We start from the raw sequence: 18468 nt of genomic DNA, 5'->3' as shown, positions 1-18468 counted from the left end.
ACAGTGCTGGAAGGGGATGATCCAAAGGTGGTTCGTCTTTTTAAGAAAGAAGAGTTGAACCCACTTATCCCAGTCATCCTGGGGGAGTTTGGCGAAGGGGCTTCCAAACCTGAGTCACGATTGGAGTCTATGGATCTGGTATTACTGGGTCTCAGGGGTCCCACAGTGTCTTTTCCTTTTCATTTCTCGGCCACAGACCTCTTTCAGGAATGGGATACTCCTGATTTGGGGTTAAAAGTCAGTAAGGTGATGGATAAGCTGTATCCTCTGCCGGAGGATGCTTTGGACCTGCTGCAAGTTCCGAAGGTGGATGCTGCGGTGTCTGTGGTTACAAAGAAGTCAACTATACCGGTTACAGAAGCGACCGCCCTCAAGGACTTGCAGGACAGAAAGTTGGACTTGCAGCTCAAAAAGGTGTTTGAGGTTTCCGCGCTGGGGGTCCGAGCAGCAATGTGCAGTAATTTCGCTCTGCGTGCAGGGCTTCGCTGGGCCCAGCAGCTCCAAGCCAAGTCAGACCTCTCTGAGGGGGAGGCTAGCCAGGCGAAGCAGCTGGAGGCGGTCATTGCATATAGCGCCAATGCTCTACATGATCTGTGCACAGCAGCCAGATCCATGGTCTCAGCTGTGTCCGCGCGTCGGCTCCTCTGGCTACGGCATTGGGCTGTGGATACTTCATCCAAGTCCCACCTCGGTTCCCTTCCTTTTAAAGGCAAGTTGTTCGGGAAGGAATTGGAGGATATGATCCAATCTCTGGGGGGAGAACAAATTTCATAAACTGCCAGAGGATAGGCCTCTGTCCAGGGGATCGTTCACAGCACGGGTGCAGTTCCGTCGTAATCAGAGACCTCAACTGGCGCAGTCCTCAGGCTCCTTCTTTCGTCCTAGTTCCACCAGACAACCGTCATGGAATCAGTGCTTGTTAGTGTTTGAGGTAGTTGTGGGTGGATCCTTCGGCCCGTAGCAGATGACCATGGCCCCAGGGGAAGATCCCCAGAGGGACCACCAGTCAGGCTCAGAGGATGGAGACAGACACACACTAGTTCTTTTATTAAACAGTATATTGAACCACCAGAGGTGGCAGTAGTGAGCCAAAGTGCCCAGCTGGGCTGTAGTCCCTCAGCTACTGGAACAGCAATCCTGGATAACTGAGCTGTAGAGAAATTGAATATAGTGAGTAGGCAGGGTATGCAGAGTTCAGGAACAGAACCTTGATGGTAACACTCACACAATAGTCTCTTAGAAGCAGCCCAGGAGCTGGAATGACATAGGCCCTCTAGGAGCGAGTACCTGGGTCCAGGGAATGCTCTGAGAGAGAGACAACGTAATTCACTGATGTTGTAGGCAGCGATGACTTCCTGGCAGAAGTGGTATTCAGTAGCAAGTCCGGGAACGAGGGCCCTCAAGGAGCAAGTACTGGTTCCAGACTGCGATCTGAAAAGCAAAAGAGAAAGCGAGGCCCCCGAGGAGCAGGTACCCCTGGTAAGTCCGAGGAGGCAGAGTAGCAAGGTATGCGGAGAGCAAATCCCATCCGCAGATACCTGGAGGAAAGCCCTTGCTAACTAGATACATTAGCAATTTCAGAGCCCTTAAATATCCGGTGAGGATGACATCACCTCAGGGGGACGCCCCTGAGGTTCGCACCACTGCTGGTACTTGAGTTGGGGCCGCGCTGCGCACACACCCCTAGGCTGCTGGGAACATGGCAGAGTGCAGCGTCCAGCCGGTCCGGGGATGCCGGAGGGGAACAGCGAGAAGACGCCGCGGCAGTCAAACCTCCAACAGGCAAAGAGGGAGTCGCCAAAGCGGTAAGGTGGGTGTAGTGGAGACGGGCAGCGACGGTCGCAACAGTCCTTTCAAGGCAGGCGTTTCGGCAAGCCGGGCAATTCCCTGTCAGCAGCGGGGACTAAGGCCTCGCAATGAGATACTGCCGGTCCAGCCCTCAGTACCCATCCTCCACACGTGGGAGCCAGGCTATCGCTCTCCTAGGAATGGACCAAATTAACGTTGGACCAGTGGGTCCTCACCGTGATAAGTCAAGGTTATGCATTAGATTTTATACACCGTACTCTGGACAAGTTCCTGATCTCTCCCTGTGGGTACCGAGAAAAAACAGGAGGCGGGACAGGGAACACTCCAATGCCTGCTGGCCCTGGGAGCTATAACGCCGGTTCCATCTGCAGAGCTACGCAAGGGTTGCTACTCCATTTACTTCATTGTCCCGACAAAGGAAGGAACGTTCTGTCCCATCTTAGATCTCAAAAAAGTCAACCCATGTCTTTGGATACCGCGTTTCCGGATGGAGACTCTTCGGTCCGTCATCGCCTCGATTCGACAAGGCGAGTTCCTGGCGTCTCTGGATCTCACGGAGGCGTATCTCCACATGGGCATTTGGTCCTCTCCTCAGAGATTTCTCCAGTTCTGCATCCTGGGAAAACATTTTCAGTTTCAGGCTCTGCCCTTTGGTCTCGCCACCGTTCCCAGGATGTTCACCAAGGTAATGGTGGTGGTGGCAGCACAGCTCCGGAGGGAAGACCTGCTGGTGCACCCTTACATAGACGATTGGCTGATTCAGGCGAAGTCCAAGGCTCTGTGTCGCACAGCCATCCGCAATGTGCTTCAGCTCTTGCGCTCCCTCGGTTGGGAGATCAACCTTGCCAAGAGTCAGCTAGTCCCCTCGCAGACGCTGGAGTTCCGGGGAGCTTTGTTCGACACTGCACAGGGGAGAGTGTTCATCACCACGGCGAGGATAGTCAAGCTTCAGGGTCAGGTGAGGGACCTGAAGCCCATGCAGATGCCCATAGTGAAGGATTACTTGAGAGTCTTGGGGTCCATGACATCTACCCTGGAATTGGTGCCCTAGGCCTTCTCTCATATGCGTCCGTTACAATCAGCATTGCTGTCCCGCTGGAACCCGGTGTCGGAACAGTTCCATCTCCCGCTGCCGCTTCTGGATTCCGTGAGACACAGTCTTGACTGGTAGCTGGTCTCCGAACACCTCGAGCGGGGTGTTCCCCTGGTCATGCCCGACTGGACGGTCGTCACCACGGATGCCAGTCTCTCCGGCTGGGGAGCAGTTTGTCTGGGGAAGTCTGTTCAGGGGCTGTGGTCCCGAGAACAATCTCAGTGATCGATCAACCGTCTGGAAACCAGAGCCGTAGCTCTGGCCTTGGAGGCCTTCCTTCCACTCCTTCGGTGGAAGTCGGTACGGGTATTGTCAGACAATGCCCCATCAGTGGCCTATATCAATCGCCAAGGGGGCACCAGGAGTCGTCCAGTGGCAACGGAGGCTCATTACTTAATGGACTGGGCGGAACTGCATCTCGTCAGCATTGCGGCTTCCCACATTGCCGGGGTGGACAACGTACAGGTGGACTTCCTCAGTCGCCACCATCTCCATCCCGGAGAGTGGGAGTTGGCTGACAACGCCTTTCAGCTCATCTGCGACTGGTGGGGCAGGCCGTGCATGGATCTGATGGCCACGTTTCAGAATGCCAAGGCTCCGCGGTTTTACAACCGACGCAGAGAGATGGGGGCCGAGGGGGTCGATGCCCTGGTTCTTCCCTGGCCGACAAACATCTTGCTGTACGTGTTTCCTCCTTGGCCATTGATCGGCAAGGTGCTCAGAAGAATATAGCTTCATCCGGCACAGGTGATTCTGGTAGCTCCGGAATGGCCGAGACGTCCCTGGTTTGCGGATCTGCTTAATCTGTCCATCACTGCTCCCCTGCGGTTTCAGGAGTCCGCAGCTCTTCTTCATCAAGGGCCCGTCTGTTTGGAAGAGGCGGATCGCTTTTGTCTCGCAGCTTGACTTTTGAAAGGCAACGCTTGAAGAGTAAAGGTTATTCGGATGCGGTGGTCACCACACTGCTGCGGTCGAGAAAACCATCTACTTCCCTGGCTTATGTTAGGGTCTGCACAGTTTTCGAATCTTGGTGTTCGGATCGCGAGGTGGATCCTACGAGGGTGTCGGTCTCTGACATCCTGGCTTTCCTGCAAGCCGGTCTTTCTAAAGGTCTTTCATGTAGTTCCCTCCATGTACAGGTGGTGGCGCTCAGTTGTCTCCGAGGCAAGGGCCAGGGGGTTGTGTTGGCCTTACACCCAGATGTGGCATGTTTCCTAAGGGGGGGCTAAGCACTTGCGTCCTCTGCTTCGCCTTCCATGTCTTCCTGGAACCTCAATTTGGTGCTTTCGACCCTGTGTGCACCACCTTTTGAGCCCATAAAGTGGTTGACGCTAAAGGATCTCACGCTGAAAGTGGTATTTTTGGTGGCGATTTCTTCGGCACGTCGGGTGTCGGAATTGCAGGCATTGTCGCGCCGGGAACCTTTTCTTGAGGATTTCAGATTTGGGGGTATCCTTACAAATGGTCCCCTCCTTTCTCCCAAAGGTGGTGTCCTCCTTCCACTTGAATCAATTGATCGAACTTCCTTCTTTCTCTGATGTGGATCGATCTGATCTGATAGCCAAGTATTTACAGAAGCTGGTTGTCCGCAGGGCTTTGCTGCGGTATCTGGAGGTTATGAATCCTTTTCGGGTATCGGATCATCTCTTTGTTTTGTGGAATGGTCCAAGTAAAGGCGGGATGGCCTCCAAGGCTACCATAGCTCGTTGGTTGAGGGAGGCCATCGGCTCCGCGTATTTACTGCGTGGTAAGACAGTACCGATAGGACTCCACGCTCATTCTACGTGTTCACAGGCCGCTTTTTGGGCGGAATGTCACCAGGTGTCACCCCAGGAAATTTGCCGAGCGGCTACTTGGAAATCTTAACATACTTTTGCAAGACATTACAGATTGGATGTGTGAGCTTCGGAGTCTGGGGGATTTGGAGAAGGGGTGCTCCGTGCGGGCCTCTCCGGCTCCCACCCTCTGTGAGTTGGCTCTGGTACATCCCAAGTGTTTGCACTGATCCGGCTACGTACAGGGAAAGGAAAATTAGTTTCTTACCTGATAATTTTCGTTCCTGTAGTACCACGGATCAGTCCAGAGCCCCGTCCTATAGCTGTGTGCACTTAAGTAACAGAGAGTCCGCTCATATACAGTTTGGTTTTTTTTGTGTAAGGTTACTTACCATGCCTTCTCGCCTGTTCCGTCGGTTCTGTTCTCAGTTGGGGTTTTCAATGAACCTTAAGTTAGTTAGCTGTTGAATTGGGTTTTATTCCATTCTGCTTTGAGATTACATAAGACTGAGGGACTGTGGGTGGCACCTTGGTTTATATGCCAGGGTTTGTTTTGAAAAACTTCTCTGTCTCCATGTGCTGGAGGGGAGGCAAAACCCAGGTGTCTGGACTGATCCGTGGTACTACAGGAACGAAAATTATCAGGTTAGAAACTAATTTTCCTTTATAGCAGTAACTAAAAACAGGTTTAGTTGAGCTGGCCTCAAGAAAGAAACTGTTTCATATTCTACAGCAGTATTCATGCATATCATTAACGTTTCTTACTCCTGTTGCATATGTCAACCCTTTAAGCTGTCAACAGCTTGTCACAACCCAGGAGAAGCAGGATTTGCCTTGGAATACAAAACATTTTCACACTGAATTTAGCTGGCATCTGATGCGGGGTACGTAGCCAGAGCGACCATGTTGGCGTCCAGTGAATGTTCCTTTGCGGAGGTGAGTGGGAAGAAGAGTGTGCAGCATGGCAGCAAATTACCACACAAAATTAACTCTAATCTTATTAGCAAATCCACCCCGTAAAACTTCAGGGTGTTCATTTTAGCGGTGCACCAGGAGTTTATAATGAGGTCAAGTGTTATGATTTGTGAAATGCAGCAGGAACGCGGGGAAGGTTCCAAGGAGAAGGCAGAGTTCATTGCTGCTTTTTATTAATCAAAGTTTTAGCAGCCACTTTCTCTAAAAACAAAGCTTTCATTGCCCATTGGATAAGTTTTCCAAGGGACAATGCACAGGTATTTTACATTAGCAGTGTTTCCCACACTAAGGGATTGATTTAAAAAAAAAAAAAAAAAAAAGGGTGCATGCACGTCCCGGTGCACTCACATGGACGCGAATGTTATAAAAACTGATGGCCACACTCGCACGCCCACCGGATTTTAAAATCTGCGCTCGAGTGTGCGACCGGCTCGCAACTCATGCACAAAGGGGAGGATTTTATAACCTGCACGTGAGGGCGCAATTGGACATCCCACTCCACTCAAATAGCGGACTGGGAGGGAACTTTCCTCTCTCCCTACCCTTCCTTCCTCATCCCCTTCTCCTCCCTGATCCCTAACCTAACCCTACCTATCCCTAATTTTTTTGGTTACTTTTGCTTATGCTCTTATGTTGGTGGAGCAGTAAGTAATCTACGTGCACCATCGGGCTGCCGGCGCCTGCTTCCCCGGGACAGCAGATAACGGTGCTGTCCCAGCCTGCCCCCCCCCCCCCCCCCCGGGTCCCCTCTTTCTTTAGGCCCGGCCCTTCTGCGGGTATCGCTGGTTACATACGGGGCCGGGCTCTTTAGAAAATGCATGCGGCTCGCACAGGGCCTGGCCGCACGCGGGCCTCTCAAATTTGGCCGAAATAAAATATTTACCTTATAGTGCAAGAAAATACATTTTACAAGGATGCTTTGATCTATATTTTGATACAGGCAATGGCCTTGGCTATGTGGGAGCAGTTGTTAAAGCCAAGATTGTTGCACCAGTGCTTAAAAAAAACAAAACTGGATTCCTCTGGGCTGCCGATTTCCCTTCCACGCAGGTGTGAGGTGCGCGCAACAGAAGCCCCTGCGCAGGCTCTAATTTGCCATCCAGATTCCTTTTTCTGATGGGATCCGCTAGAATGGAATGGCGCCTCCCTCCTCCTTCAGCACCACTGGAGCCAACAGCGGAAGGATTGGCTTTTTCTGGCCAAGCGTTGAAACAAACTTCTTAAAGGATGAAAATGAAGAAAAGGGTGCGTGGGCGGGTGCGGACCTTCCTAATGCAACTCCGACCGTGCTCTCTGCCTCAGAGGGAACGGGGAATTGGACTCAAGCAACCACCGAGGGCCCCTTTTTACAGTCTGTAAACGAGATACGCGTGGGGGTAACCTGCACGCCACGGCAGCCACTACCCTAAGCTTGCTGGGGAGACTGGATGGACCGTTTGGTCCTTTTCTGCTGTCATCTCTCTGTTTCCTTGTTTAGTTCTGCTGACGAGGCACAAGGGCTTGCTTTACTCCACCACCACCACCACACTGCCGGAGGCTATTTTCCCCTTCTTTCACGCTGTTTCCTTTAACTTTAGAGCAAGGGTTCCCAACCCTTCAGGGAACATGGACCCCCCCCCCCCCCCCCCAACACTTCTCTAATTGTTGCCATAACAAAAGAAATCATGAGACGCACGCCAGAATCAGTCACAAGTCCATAAAACTTTGCTGTAGATGGGTGAAGGCCATTTCCAAAGCTATTTAAAAATTGCCTTCAATCCAGCTGATGAAGCATCCGGTTGAGCGCAGTACTGCTCTGTTCAACTTGAGGGGGGAAATAAAATGTAACACACAGGTGCAGACACCAAATCAGCATTTCTACACCTCGGGCTGCTGTCTTAACTCAACAGCAGTCCCCAGCAAATGATTCTGTCATTGGCATCCTGTGCAAACAGCAGGGGAAGAGAACCCGTGCCTCAGCCGCCACGAAACCCAGTAAAAAAAAAATGTATCCTTGGCTACAAAGCTTCCCAAACCTTCCCCACAGGGCCTTCCACCCTCCAGGAGAAATGCTGGAGCTTTCCCTAGCATTTAAGCTGCCCAAGTGAGACCACAGGCTCTAAATAATTTACCAGCAGCTCCCTTTGCATTCTGACCAGGACAAACTCCAGCTTGGAAAAATCTGCATTTTCTCTTTGCCCCTCTTCCCCTTCCCCAAACAGCATGCACAGACGGTCCTGAAAGCCCTCCGTGTCCTGAGCTGCTAAGCTTCAGGTAAAATAATGTAGCTTGAGATTTTTTTTTTTTTTTTTTTTATAAACAAGCTGTGTTATTTGATGTGCATTGTTTAGGATATTAATGAGCAGGTTAGCATAAGTTTGCATGCCAACCGGCTCATTATAATACGTGCACTACCGGGCTGAAATAACGCAAGCTATTTCAAATACCTCACATTATCCCTGTGTAATATGCTGTTTCTCGTGTGGTGATTGGCCTAATATGGCTTTTTTAAGGAGCCCCGTACTTTGAGCAAACCACCGCGTGAAATAGTCAAAATTCTGTCATCTCTTTATGCAACACAATAATTTATTAATTTGAACATTGTTTAGTACCACAATTGTATTAACAATGACATAACACATGTATACAATCAATATGATGACATTCACCATACAAACATTGACTTAAGAAATGCAGTTTACACTCAAATGTGTTCAGTTGTTTAAATTGTCAAGTTTAATTCGTAGGTAAAAATTCCATCATGCTATCTACAGTATGGTATTTAAGTTCCTGCCTGCACCGAGGCAAGATTTTCCCTTTTTTTTAATTTTCCAAGTTGGTTCGCACCTCATCACCATGTTGCAACATCGTATTACACAGCACTTGCAGACTCGTGAAAACAGGAGCAGTGCACGAATTAGATGGCAGCCTTGGCACACACGGAGCTTGCAGTAGGCAGAAGGCGGCATTAAACCACTTAAGACCTTATTCAAAAAAGGATGTTTCCCTATTCTGTGCTTATGAAAAAAAATATGGAGTGAATAAGGCCTACTGGGCATTCTACAAGTATGGACCCTGGCAAGTCGTGTCAGTATTAATTCAAACCCTCCAGCACCAAAAGTGTTTGCGCCCAAGTAACCCTGGCTTGTCTTCCACTCACTTTTATACTCAACAGCAAAGCAGCTCTCTTTATGTACCTTGTGGTGTCAGCTTTCCAGGGTGCACTGGGCCCTATTTCTAAAAGATTTCCTTCCAAATGTTGCCTACAGATTCTGTTTCCTGTAGGAAAACAGAGACATCCCCTCGTTAAGAAGAGCCCTATAAAGACACAGCTGTCCTTTTAAGCTACTGAAAACCAAATGTGTGTCCAAAGCCTGAACCTAGCCAAGAGCCTTGGGTTATTTCTTGTCTCCTTCAACTCCAATCCACACGTTGCTCTTTTCCAAGCCCCTACTTGCCAAGGTACAGAATTTGTGCTCGTCCAAGTATACGCATACAAATGGAATGCCGAGCTTGTCCTATCAAAACTGGCTACGTCCATAAACACACACACATGTAGCCTAAAATCTAGCTCAATGCGCGTCTGCCCGATGATCATAGCCTGAAAGGGGCCTCACAACAAGCAGCTACCCAGGAGAATGTCGGTTTACATATTACAGGAGGAAGAGGCTTGGGCTAAATTCACTGCCTCCTAAACCACTGGATGCACAACCGTCGCACTGCAAACGCATGGAGCAGGTTAAGCATGGGGGAGGGCAAGTTTAATAGCCGTTGATGTGCGTAAATCGTGATTGGTCCGGCTAAAATGGCTCGGGTGGCACATGTTCATCTCAGAGCGGCTCAACATCTGCAGTAGCTTTAGCCGCAGGAAAAAGGTCCCTTGTGGGTGTGTTCATGTCACATGACGCCCAGACATGTGCTAGTTTCCTCCCCTGCTCCTTTCCACTGCCCGCAAAAAGTAGTAGGCACACAGTATGCACACGCCTTTTAACACACAACACACTTTGCAGTTGCTCGTGCCAACCGTGCATGTTAACGGCCTCTACGTAGCTCGCCACCGCGTGGGCTCTTTGAAGCTTGTTCCGAGAATAATTTGCACCAGCCCCAAATCTATCAGCAGGAGGATACGCGTCTATTAAATTCAGTGCTGTGTAGCTGCTCCTTCTAACGATAATTGATGAAGCCGCCTCCCCATCCTTTCACTTTCTTTGGGGAATATTTCATTGAGGTGTTGGAAATAGCCTTTAAGCCCCTATAAAAAAATATTTTATTACAACTGAGAATGTTCAGCTATGATCACTGATTTTCAGTTTGTTGGTTTGTTTTAAATGGATAATTTCTATGCAGCCAGGGAGGTTAATGGCAACACGCCCTGACCTCCGTTGTATTTGCAGTTGCTGGGACGGGGAAGCTCATTTTGATGGAAGTTAAATCATTTATATTAACTTTTTTATACCTTCCAAATGATTCATCAGTTACTGATTGTAACAAGTAAATGTTGCATCAAGCATTTTTGTCAAATCTGGAGGAAAAATAAACCTATCATTGGGTAATCGTTCAAAGCCTTTCCCTGCCTGTAGTCCTGAAGCTTCTTGCATAATTTTGGGACGATGTAACTTGTGTGAATTCTTTTCTTTTTTAATCCATGACATGGTTTCCCCTTCAGAACTTTTGAAGTGCTCTATAAGTTATGGTCCTTCACAGCAAAATGTACAAGAGAAATAATGCACATCTGAAATCAAATCTATATTCGCCTCATAAGTAACAGCTCTGGTCCTCCAGTGATGCTCTCTGTAAGTTCACAATGCACAGATTGCATACAGCTGTTTGCCGTTAGTGTTTTTCAATGCATTTCATACAGCTACATTTATTTCTAGAGGAATATGATGCTGCCTTTCAGTAACTGAAATTCTCTATTTTTTTTATTGCCTACCTGACACAGTGATGTGTACCAGCTGGCACTATTAGTAGCCAGGAAAAGCTTTAAATCATTTAGAATTCATAGGAATTCCTGAGAAGATGAGCAAATGATTGCACATGGCTGCAGCTTTCCATAAGCACTGCCATGGTTTTCTGGGATGTTCCACACAAAAGGGCAATCTGGAATCTAAACGGCAATTAAAGCAAGAAGCAGGAAAATGTGATTATGGATGACCTGGCTCTCAGTCTTTTAAAGGCTAACATTTGTTTTCTGCCTTTTAATGTTAGTTCCCGTCTTTTTCACAACTTGGTTTGTGATTTCTAGATCTTTAGCGTCACCCTTCACAGAATCACAAAGTATGCTATATAGAGCTCTGCTGTACACAGAAGGCAGCCATGCTATGTGAGAAAAACCTATGAGGGCCTAGTTCTACTACATGAAATGCAAATCTTCCAAAGAAAATCCTGAAATCTCACACGAGGATGCTTGCATTTCCTTTCACTATCCAAAGGCTTGCATGCTGGGTCTTCTCATATCATGGAAAGATCGGCAATCTGTACCCTACGTCTCCATCCCTTAATGCACCATAACTTAATGACTTGTGGGAAGAGTTCACATTTCTTATGCAGTGATTCTGTGATGCCTGAGAGTTTGAGGCCACCTCAGAACAGACATGAGAAGAAAGGGGAAAAAAATCCCAAATTATAACCACCGTGAGTGAAATAGGGAATGATAGTACCAAGACTAGGGGACACTCCATGATGCTAACTTGTAACAGATTCAGAACAAATTGGAGAAAGCATTTTTCACTCAGTGCACAAGCAAGCTGTGGAAATTGTTGCTGGAGGATGTGATCAAGGTATCTAGCATAGCTGGGTTTAATAGGGGTTTGGGCAAGACCCTGGAGGAAAAGTCCATAAACAATTATTAGCCAAGGAGACTTGAGGAAATGCACTGCTCTCCCTGGGAGTGAGCAAGAAGTAATGGATCTACCAGGTAATTCCTGCTGACCTGGATTGGCCACTATAGGAGACAGGAAAAATGGGCTTGATGGACTCTGGATCTTACCCAGCATGGTATGTTTTATGTTTCTAACCTGTGATACTATGAGAAGGATGAGTGAGAGGAACAAAAGATGTCCCACATGATTAGCAAAATAAATAAGAGCGGGAATGTACAGAAATATAGGAACCCAACTTTGAGAAAAAACTATTGGGCTTCAGAGCTCTTGGATTCACATAAGTGCTTTTCTTCCCTGTGGAATGACAATATTTTATGTTTAAAACTTAAACGATAAATCTGTACATGAACATTTGGTAAAGCTCCTTGTTTTGAGTCAACATCAACTCATGCAATATTTTCTACCGTGATTCTTTTCTTTTTTGCTCAAGCAATGTCTTACTACAACTTTGGACTTCCACCTCAACCAGACCCTGCCCCTAATGGAGCTATGACAATGAGTTTTCATTTGAAAGTACCTTTTTTTCCTCCTAGTTAGCCCAGACATCACAGCAACAATCCTTGTCAGATGCCACAGACTGTGGCTCCCTCCAGGACATTATATGTTTGTACTGGTCTGGCAAGGTGGGTGTTGCTACTAAGCAACTTCCTCCCCAAAGGATTGGGAGTATAATTTTTAAAAGACAGAAGGATGAATGCAACAGGCCTCTTGCTTGGAGCTGAGCATTTCCATCAATTAAAACCTTCATACAGGTGGCGTAGTCGGCAGGAGCAGCATTCCAAAGTAGTGCATGTCATACAGAGGTGAGGCAGGAGCCAACTGCTTTTTTTTTTTTTGTGTAACTTACACACATCTGAAATACAGTATTTGGCACATGTGCGGTCACAGAATCAGCCCATAATTACCAAAACATTATGAAAGATCAAGAAATACTAAATGCAGTCATTAACCAAATTAGTTACAGAAAATCAGGACATGAAGATACAAGGATGAAAAAAGAACAATCCCTACTTCAGATCCCAGTGCACAGAGTGATAGTATAGGCTTAGCAAGCTTCGCCTACAGCTTATGAACACAGTCAAGCCTTTCAAAGCTTCAGGGAATGCTGTTTTGGGCACTCGATGCAAATGGATCTGAATACTCGAGCTCTTGACTTTATCGCAGTTTTCACGCCAGTATATCATCTGCGACTGTACACAGCTCTAGTTTCTAGGACTTTGACTTTGCCTTTCAGATAGTTGCATTGACATAGCTGTAATTAGAGTATAAGTTTGCAAAAAGTAACTAAGGCTCAGATTCAGTAAAAGCTTTTCTCCCATTCTCTAGCTGTAGAGACAAAAGCTTAGTATATCAGGCCATAAATGTACCATGATGGGGGTAGAAGAAGTCCAGCAAACACATTTTCAAGACTTCTGTTCAAAGACGGGAAAAGGAAATGCGCCTCTAGAAAAAGTGTTAACTAAGCAGACGATGCAGTGCACCCACAAGGCATGGCTACAATTTTTCAGCTTTACAGTTTTACCTGCCACTTGCCCATGGAACTCATTACAAATGTCTTTGATCACCAAAAGGACATGTGTTGCTCATCTCTATATTTTATGTGGGATTAGAGGGCCAAAGCTTGACACGTTATCCACATTCCGTAATTTGTTTCTCCACTAATGATTATCATGCAACCAACTCATCCCGGTGTGGAAGCAAGACGGCGTGGCATTACTATAATCACTTGTGCTCTGAAGGGCATTTCATCACTGCACTGATGTCCCACAGTTGACATCGGATTATTGTTTTAAAACTCTGAACACTTTTTTTTTTTTGCTGTACCTAGTGTTCTTCTCATAAAAGTACTCAAAGATTTATCAGAAGCTAGTGGAGAGGAGAAGCGAGAGCAGTACAGTACACCAGATCCTCACCTCATTGTGTGGAGCAAAAACATGAATGCAAGAGCCACCAGTGTGGGTTGGGTCATCACGGGATAGCATCGTTCACGATGAATGTCCCAACACACGTTGCCAGGAGCACAGATCATCATGCTGACAACATGCTAGGTCTCTCTGGTAAATCAAGTCTCTGAAATGTTGTAGTGAGGAACGACGTAAAAATCCTGGCCACAAAATTTTTCAGTTCTACTGGAAAAGCCATGGAGGCTCAGCAGCTTGGCCATCTCCTTCCTCATTTGGCCTTTCCCTTCCTTGTCCGACAAGATTACATGAAGTATTTTGTTGTTTTTGTTTTTATTTCTTTTTTTATTTACAATTCAAAGAAAATCATGTAGGTGTGCAAACAGAAGTAGGCTCCTTGGTTCCACCCCCTTTAGGGTTTATGTTTGAAATGGGCTTCCACTGAAATGAAAAGGAGAAACACAGCTGAAAGAGTGAGCTGGCAAAAATTAACCGAGCTTTTCCATTCCTACCTACAACAGCAAGGTTTGGCCAAAAAAAAAAAAAAAAAATTCTGAAATTTCAGTTGCAAAGAGAACAGAAATCCTTACAATAGTTTCTTCACTGCTATTCCTCCACTATGTGAAAATTACAAATGTAAATCAATGGGTCCATCTTCTGCCCTCTTCCATCCCTTGGCCGTACAGTGCCTGAGAAGAAACTTTAGCAGTCTGGAAAGCATCTGCTGGCATTCATGAGACTAATAATGGGATCATCTCCAACTGCCTACTTTATTTGCTTTCTTATGACAAAATGCACACATTCAATTGCTTCTCCGCACAGCACCACACAGCTGACGTTCTAGCTAACGGCTCTACGGGTATATAAAAGGCATCTCCCACCTGCGTATTCCTGAGGCAGCATGGGCCTGCTAATCACTTTCTGGAAAGCCGTAATCCAGCTCTGCTGTTCATCTTCCGATTCGCAGGCAAACAGGAACTTTCTCTCCGGGGTGACTATGGTGATTCCGTACTGCCAGTGGCTTCCCTGCGTCGAGGCGGGGACTCCTCCCAGCACCTTATACCCGTGCTCTTTGCTGCCAATAAAGACTTCGCCCCTGGCAAAGGCATCCTAGGGGGAGATGCAGCGGCACACGTTTATCTTCTCATACAGAGCATTCTCGCTCTACTCCATCCCTTCCCCCCTTAGTTTGCTGAACGTATTGTGATGAGTGTTCAGTACCAGCGCACAAAAAAAAAAAAAAATCAATAAAACCCCGGCAAATCCAATAAGGGCACTTTGCCGATAACAAGCCATGACAGAAGCGGATAGGGCAACGTCAAAATCCTTCCTTATGCTGTCACTTACCCTTAAATAAATGTCTTACCAGAGGATCTTTGAAGTACATCAGCCTCCTGTTGTCTATAGTGAACCATCGTTTCTTAAAACCTTCAGTGTGCTAAAGTGAAAAATATGAAACAGACAGAGAGCAGGATAAGTAGTAAGAGGGCAAAGGAGGAAAAGATTTCTTCAAGGCAGCCTAACCCAAAACGCCAGGGGACACCGAAGCCGCTAAGGAATCCTTTAAGAGTTTAAAGTTAGCAGTGAGGGGTAAATTACCGCTTTCTCCGTAACCTCACGAAGGATCAGAATCCTGAATTCTACCCTTTGCTCTGGGGATTTACTGACTTGGGCAGCGGCTTAGCTTCTGCTCGTCAATGGTTTTTGCTCAGTTTGGAGGGGTGACTCACCTTTGGCCCGGTCTTTTCCATGTACCCTTCCCTGAGATAGTTTCTAGTAAGCTTTGGCACCAGCTAGAAGTGGTACAAATAAGAAAATAAGAAAAAAAAAGTCTTATTAGAGGCATAGCGGAAATGTCTCTGAACAAAGCGACGTCTTTACACTGCGAAGCGAGGGAGGGAGGGGACAGATGGTGGCTTTCTGAGTGACGGAACAGACCTTTTTTTTTTTCCTTCAGCGCTCTTGTGAGAACAATAGATAGCGCTGAAAAAAAGAAGAGGTTAATTGCTTTAATTCAGAATTTCAGGGAAGTCGATGTAAATCTGGGGTCATTCACATGGTATGGAAGGCACGGGACATGAGCCTTCGGGGGTAAAAGCCTAATGGTCCCTTGCTATGCTTGGGTCCGCTGCGCTCTTAAGTCACTCAGTAACCTTGTAAGCTCTTCTGGCAGGGACAGGGATTTATCGAACCTGAAAACTAATAATGCATTGCTTGGAAAGGTGGACTAAAAATCCAAAAGTTATTATAATTATATTAGCAACAGATTTGTAGAGGCAGTTCCTCCCCACACTTTCTCTTTACAGATTCGGTGGGAAAACCTACGGTTACTGAAACATTCTTCATTCTGCTTTTCCCTAGTACCTTCTTAGCATGCAATGTCAGTTTTTCCATCTCCCAAGGTCACCAAGGCACAATTAAGCAAGGAAATCAGCTTGGTAGAAGAAATGCTTGCTAACCTATGGCCGAACATAGATTTTTTTCCTCCTTGCCCTGAAGGTGATTTTAGTCCTGCCTGCAATATTCAGGTTCCCTCAGGCACGCAGGGAAGGGATTTCAGAGACTGCGCGAGCGGGCAGACCCCAGAAACATCACGAAGCCGAGTTCCCAACGAAAGCGCCATCCCGCCAACTGCGCACCACCGAGTCAGATTACGGCATTTAACTCCGCCGATAAAGAATCCAGAAGCGGGGCTTCCCGAGCTTGCTGGGAAAATATCCAACCCTCTGTGCGCTCCTTCAGTGCTCCTAGAAAAGCTGCTCTTTCTGAAACTTTTCATTTTCGTTTTATAAAAGAAGAGACATTCCTAAAACTTTAACGATCACAGCAAGTACAATGTCAAAAACGTAAGAAAATAGCAACTCCGTATATGACATTTGTCTAGTATGACAAATTTGTTCACCTTCCCTCCATCCATTGGCGAATAACTTTCCCATCCCAAAAACAAATTCCTTCCCACGTCCATTAGAATCCACATAAAGCAATCCCTCAGGGAGTGGCCCTCTTCTGTCACTCCCAGTACAATAAAAGCTTTTTGAGTAATACATTTCCCAAGAGAAAATCCCAAGTGAGGTAATAACAGGTCCGGCGCCCCGGAGAAGACTTTGTGAGAAAGTCGCAGCTCACGTCTTGCAATAGACATGGCTTTCTTTTTTTTTTTTTTTTTTTTGGCCTGGCTCCTTTGGACTTCCAGCTCAGTCGGAACCAGGACGGAGATCCTGACACCCTGAGCCTTCATATGCACAACGAGGCAGCAAGGGAGAGACTTACATCGATGTCGCTGGCTCCGGGGAACGCCACTTGCAGGTAGTGGAAGCGAGCGGCCCGCATGGCGTTGAACCAATCCACCATCTCCTGTTTACAAAGGGAACAGCAGCAGCGGCAGCAGTCAGACCCCAGGGGTTCAGAGCACAGAAGCCCAACTTTTCTAAACGACGAGGAGCGCTAAACTCAAACACACAAAGCTCCCTTGCCTGGACACAGTGAAGGCATTTGTTCAGTACTGGGGAGGCTCGAGCACCCAAAGCTGCTGGCAGATGTGGTTCAGAGGACACCAAACTTTCTTGTGCATCAACCACTAATCCAACAGATTGACCTGCAGCAATGACCGGGAATGTTCCTTCAGACAAGACGGGCACACAAAGTAAATAAAAGGGCAATATGAGCTAGAGTTTTTTCACATTTCTCAGCTCTGCTATTCTGGGATTGTCTTTTGTCTTTTTCTTCATTCTCCTTTCTTTTATATTTCAGTACATTTTCGCATCTGACATTTTTTATTCTTTTTTGGGGGAATGAGAGTTGTGTGCTTATATTATTATTTTATAATGGTCATGCCACCTCTTTTTGTAAACCTCCTTTCACAGGTGGCTCAGTAATGTGTTTAAAGGGTCTCTGTGAAGCCCGGGGACCCATCTGAGACACACAACCCAACATAAAGCCCCTGCTCCTAATCACACACCTTCCCAGGTCAGAAGTCCCAGCTGGCGAGAAAATGGGCCGTTTCTGGCTGGAAACAGGCCAGCTTTGCACCGAAACCTGAATGCTGGCCTTTGATTTTTGTGCTTAGAGTTAACAAATTAATAGTCCTTTGAGAAACTATTTGAGCCGGGATGGTTTTAGGATTTTGCCGCCCCTGGGGCATTTTCGGTGCTTTCCCACCCCCCCCCCCAGCCTTCTGTATGAGGGCTGCTACAGGGCAGCAGAATGAGATTCAGCAGGGCTGGAAGGCAGCGGATCCTAGCCAGCCCTGGGCACAGGCATAATGAGGGTGGCTACTGACAAATCCAGGGCTCTGTTTCAGTCTGTTTAAGAAACGCCTTAGCTAATTGGGATTCCTCCAGTCTCGGGGAGGTCCAGGAGGTTACACATGGGACTGCGCGAGGCTCTCTGAGGGCGCTCTTCTCTGGGCGATGCAAGAATCAGCAGGGGCTATTCCTGGCTAGAGAAAACCCTCACGCCCAAGCCCCTGGGCCCCTTCTGCTGCTCCTGGCAAAGCCACTGTAAGGAAACTCCAAGCCGCTCGTGTCGTGCTCTGGAGTTCCTGCAGAGGGAGCTAGAGGGCCATCGGTGTTCTCCCCACAGACCTCTCTGGGGAAATCTGCAGCCCGTCCCTGGGAACCTTCCTGTTGTCTTTGCCCTGAGATTTCAGAGCCTCCCTCCTCCCTGGTCTATATATTTTATTTAAGGATTTTTGAAATGTTCTCTTTCTGTCCCCGTATCTGTCACTGCTCTGTTTTACACTGATAACCTTTGCATTTTTTATTTTATCTCTTTTTTACAGTCTCCTGTGATTTTCTTTGGACCCTCCTCTTTTTTTCCTGCTCATTGGTTTACATAATTTAAGATTTATTATAATTGCTAAATGCTGTAATTGGTGTTAATTGCTCATTTAGACTTGGTGACGGTTCTGCGTTTAAATACTCTCAGCCCTGTATTTAGTGCCAATAAACCCCTAGGTCACCTCTTCACTTGCTTTTTTTCCCTGTTCTCCGTCTGCTTTCCCCCTTCTGTTCCAGCTTATCCCTCCCACTTTCTCCTCCCTTCTTCTCACTAGC

General features: G+C 47.2%; 1 protein-coding gene across 1 annotated transcript in view; it reads right to left on the bottom strand.

Moving 5' to 3' along the window:
* Window positions 1–8195: 8195 nt before the first annotated feature.
* The window catches only part of ADAP1 (ArfGAP with dual PH domains 1), a 97624-nt gene continuing 87351 nt past the window's right edge, over window positions 8196–18468 (bottom strand). The window contains exons 7-11 of the mRNA XM_029576634.1: window positions 16685–16768; window positions 15145–15207; window positions 14781–14852; window positions 14296–14524; window positions 8196–13855 (exon numbers count right to left, since the gene is read on the bottom strand). Of these exons, the coding sequence (XP_029432494.1) occupies window positions 13827–13855; window positions 14296–14524; window positions 14781–14852; window positions 15145–15207; window positions 16685–16768 (477 nt within the window). The 3' untranslated portion in view covers window positions 8196–13826. The remainder of the gene's footprint in view (window positions 13856–14295; window positions 14525–14780; window positions 14853–15144; window positions 15208–16684; window positions 16769–18468) is intronic.

Source organism: Rhinatrema bivittatum, chromosome 14 (assembly GCF_901001135.1).
Source record: "Rhinatrema bivittatum chromosome 14, aRhiBiv1.1, whole genome shotgun sequence".
Lineage (NCBI taxonomy): Eukaryota > Metazoa > Chordata > Amphibia > Gymnophiona > Rhinatrematidae > Rhinatrema > Rhinatrema bivittatum.
This window is presented reverse-complemented; position numbering and strand designations above follow the sequence as displayed.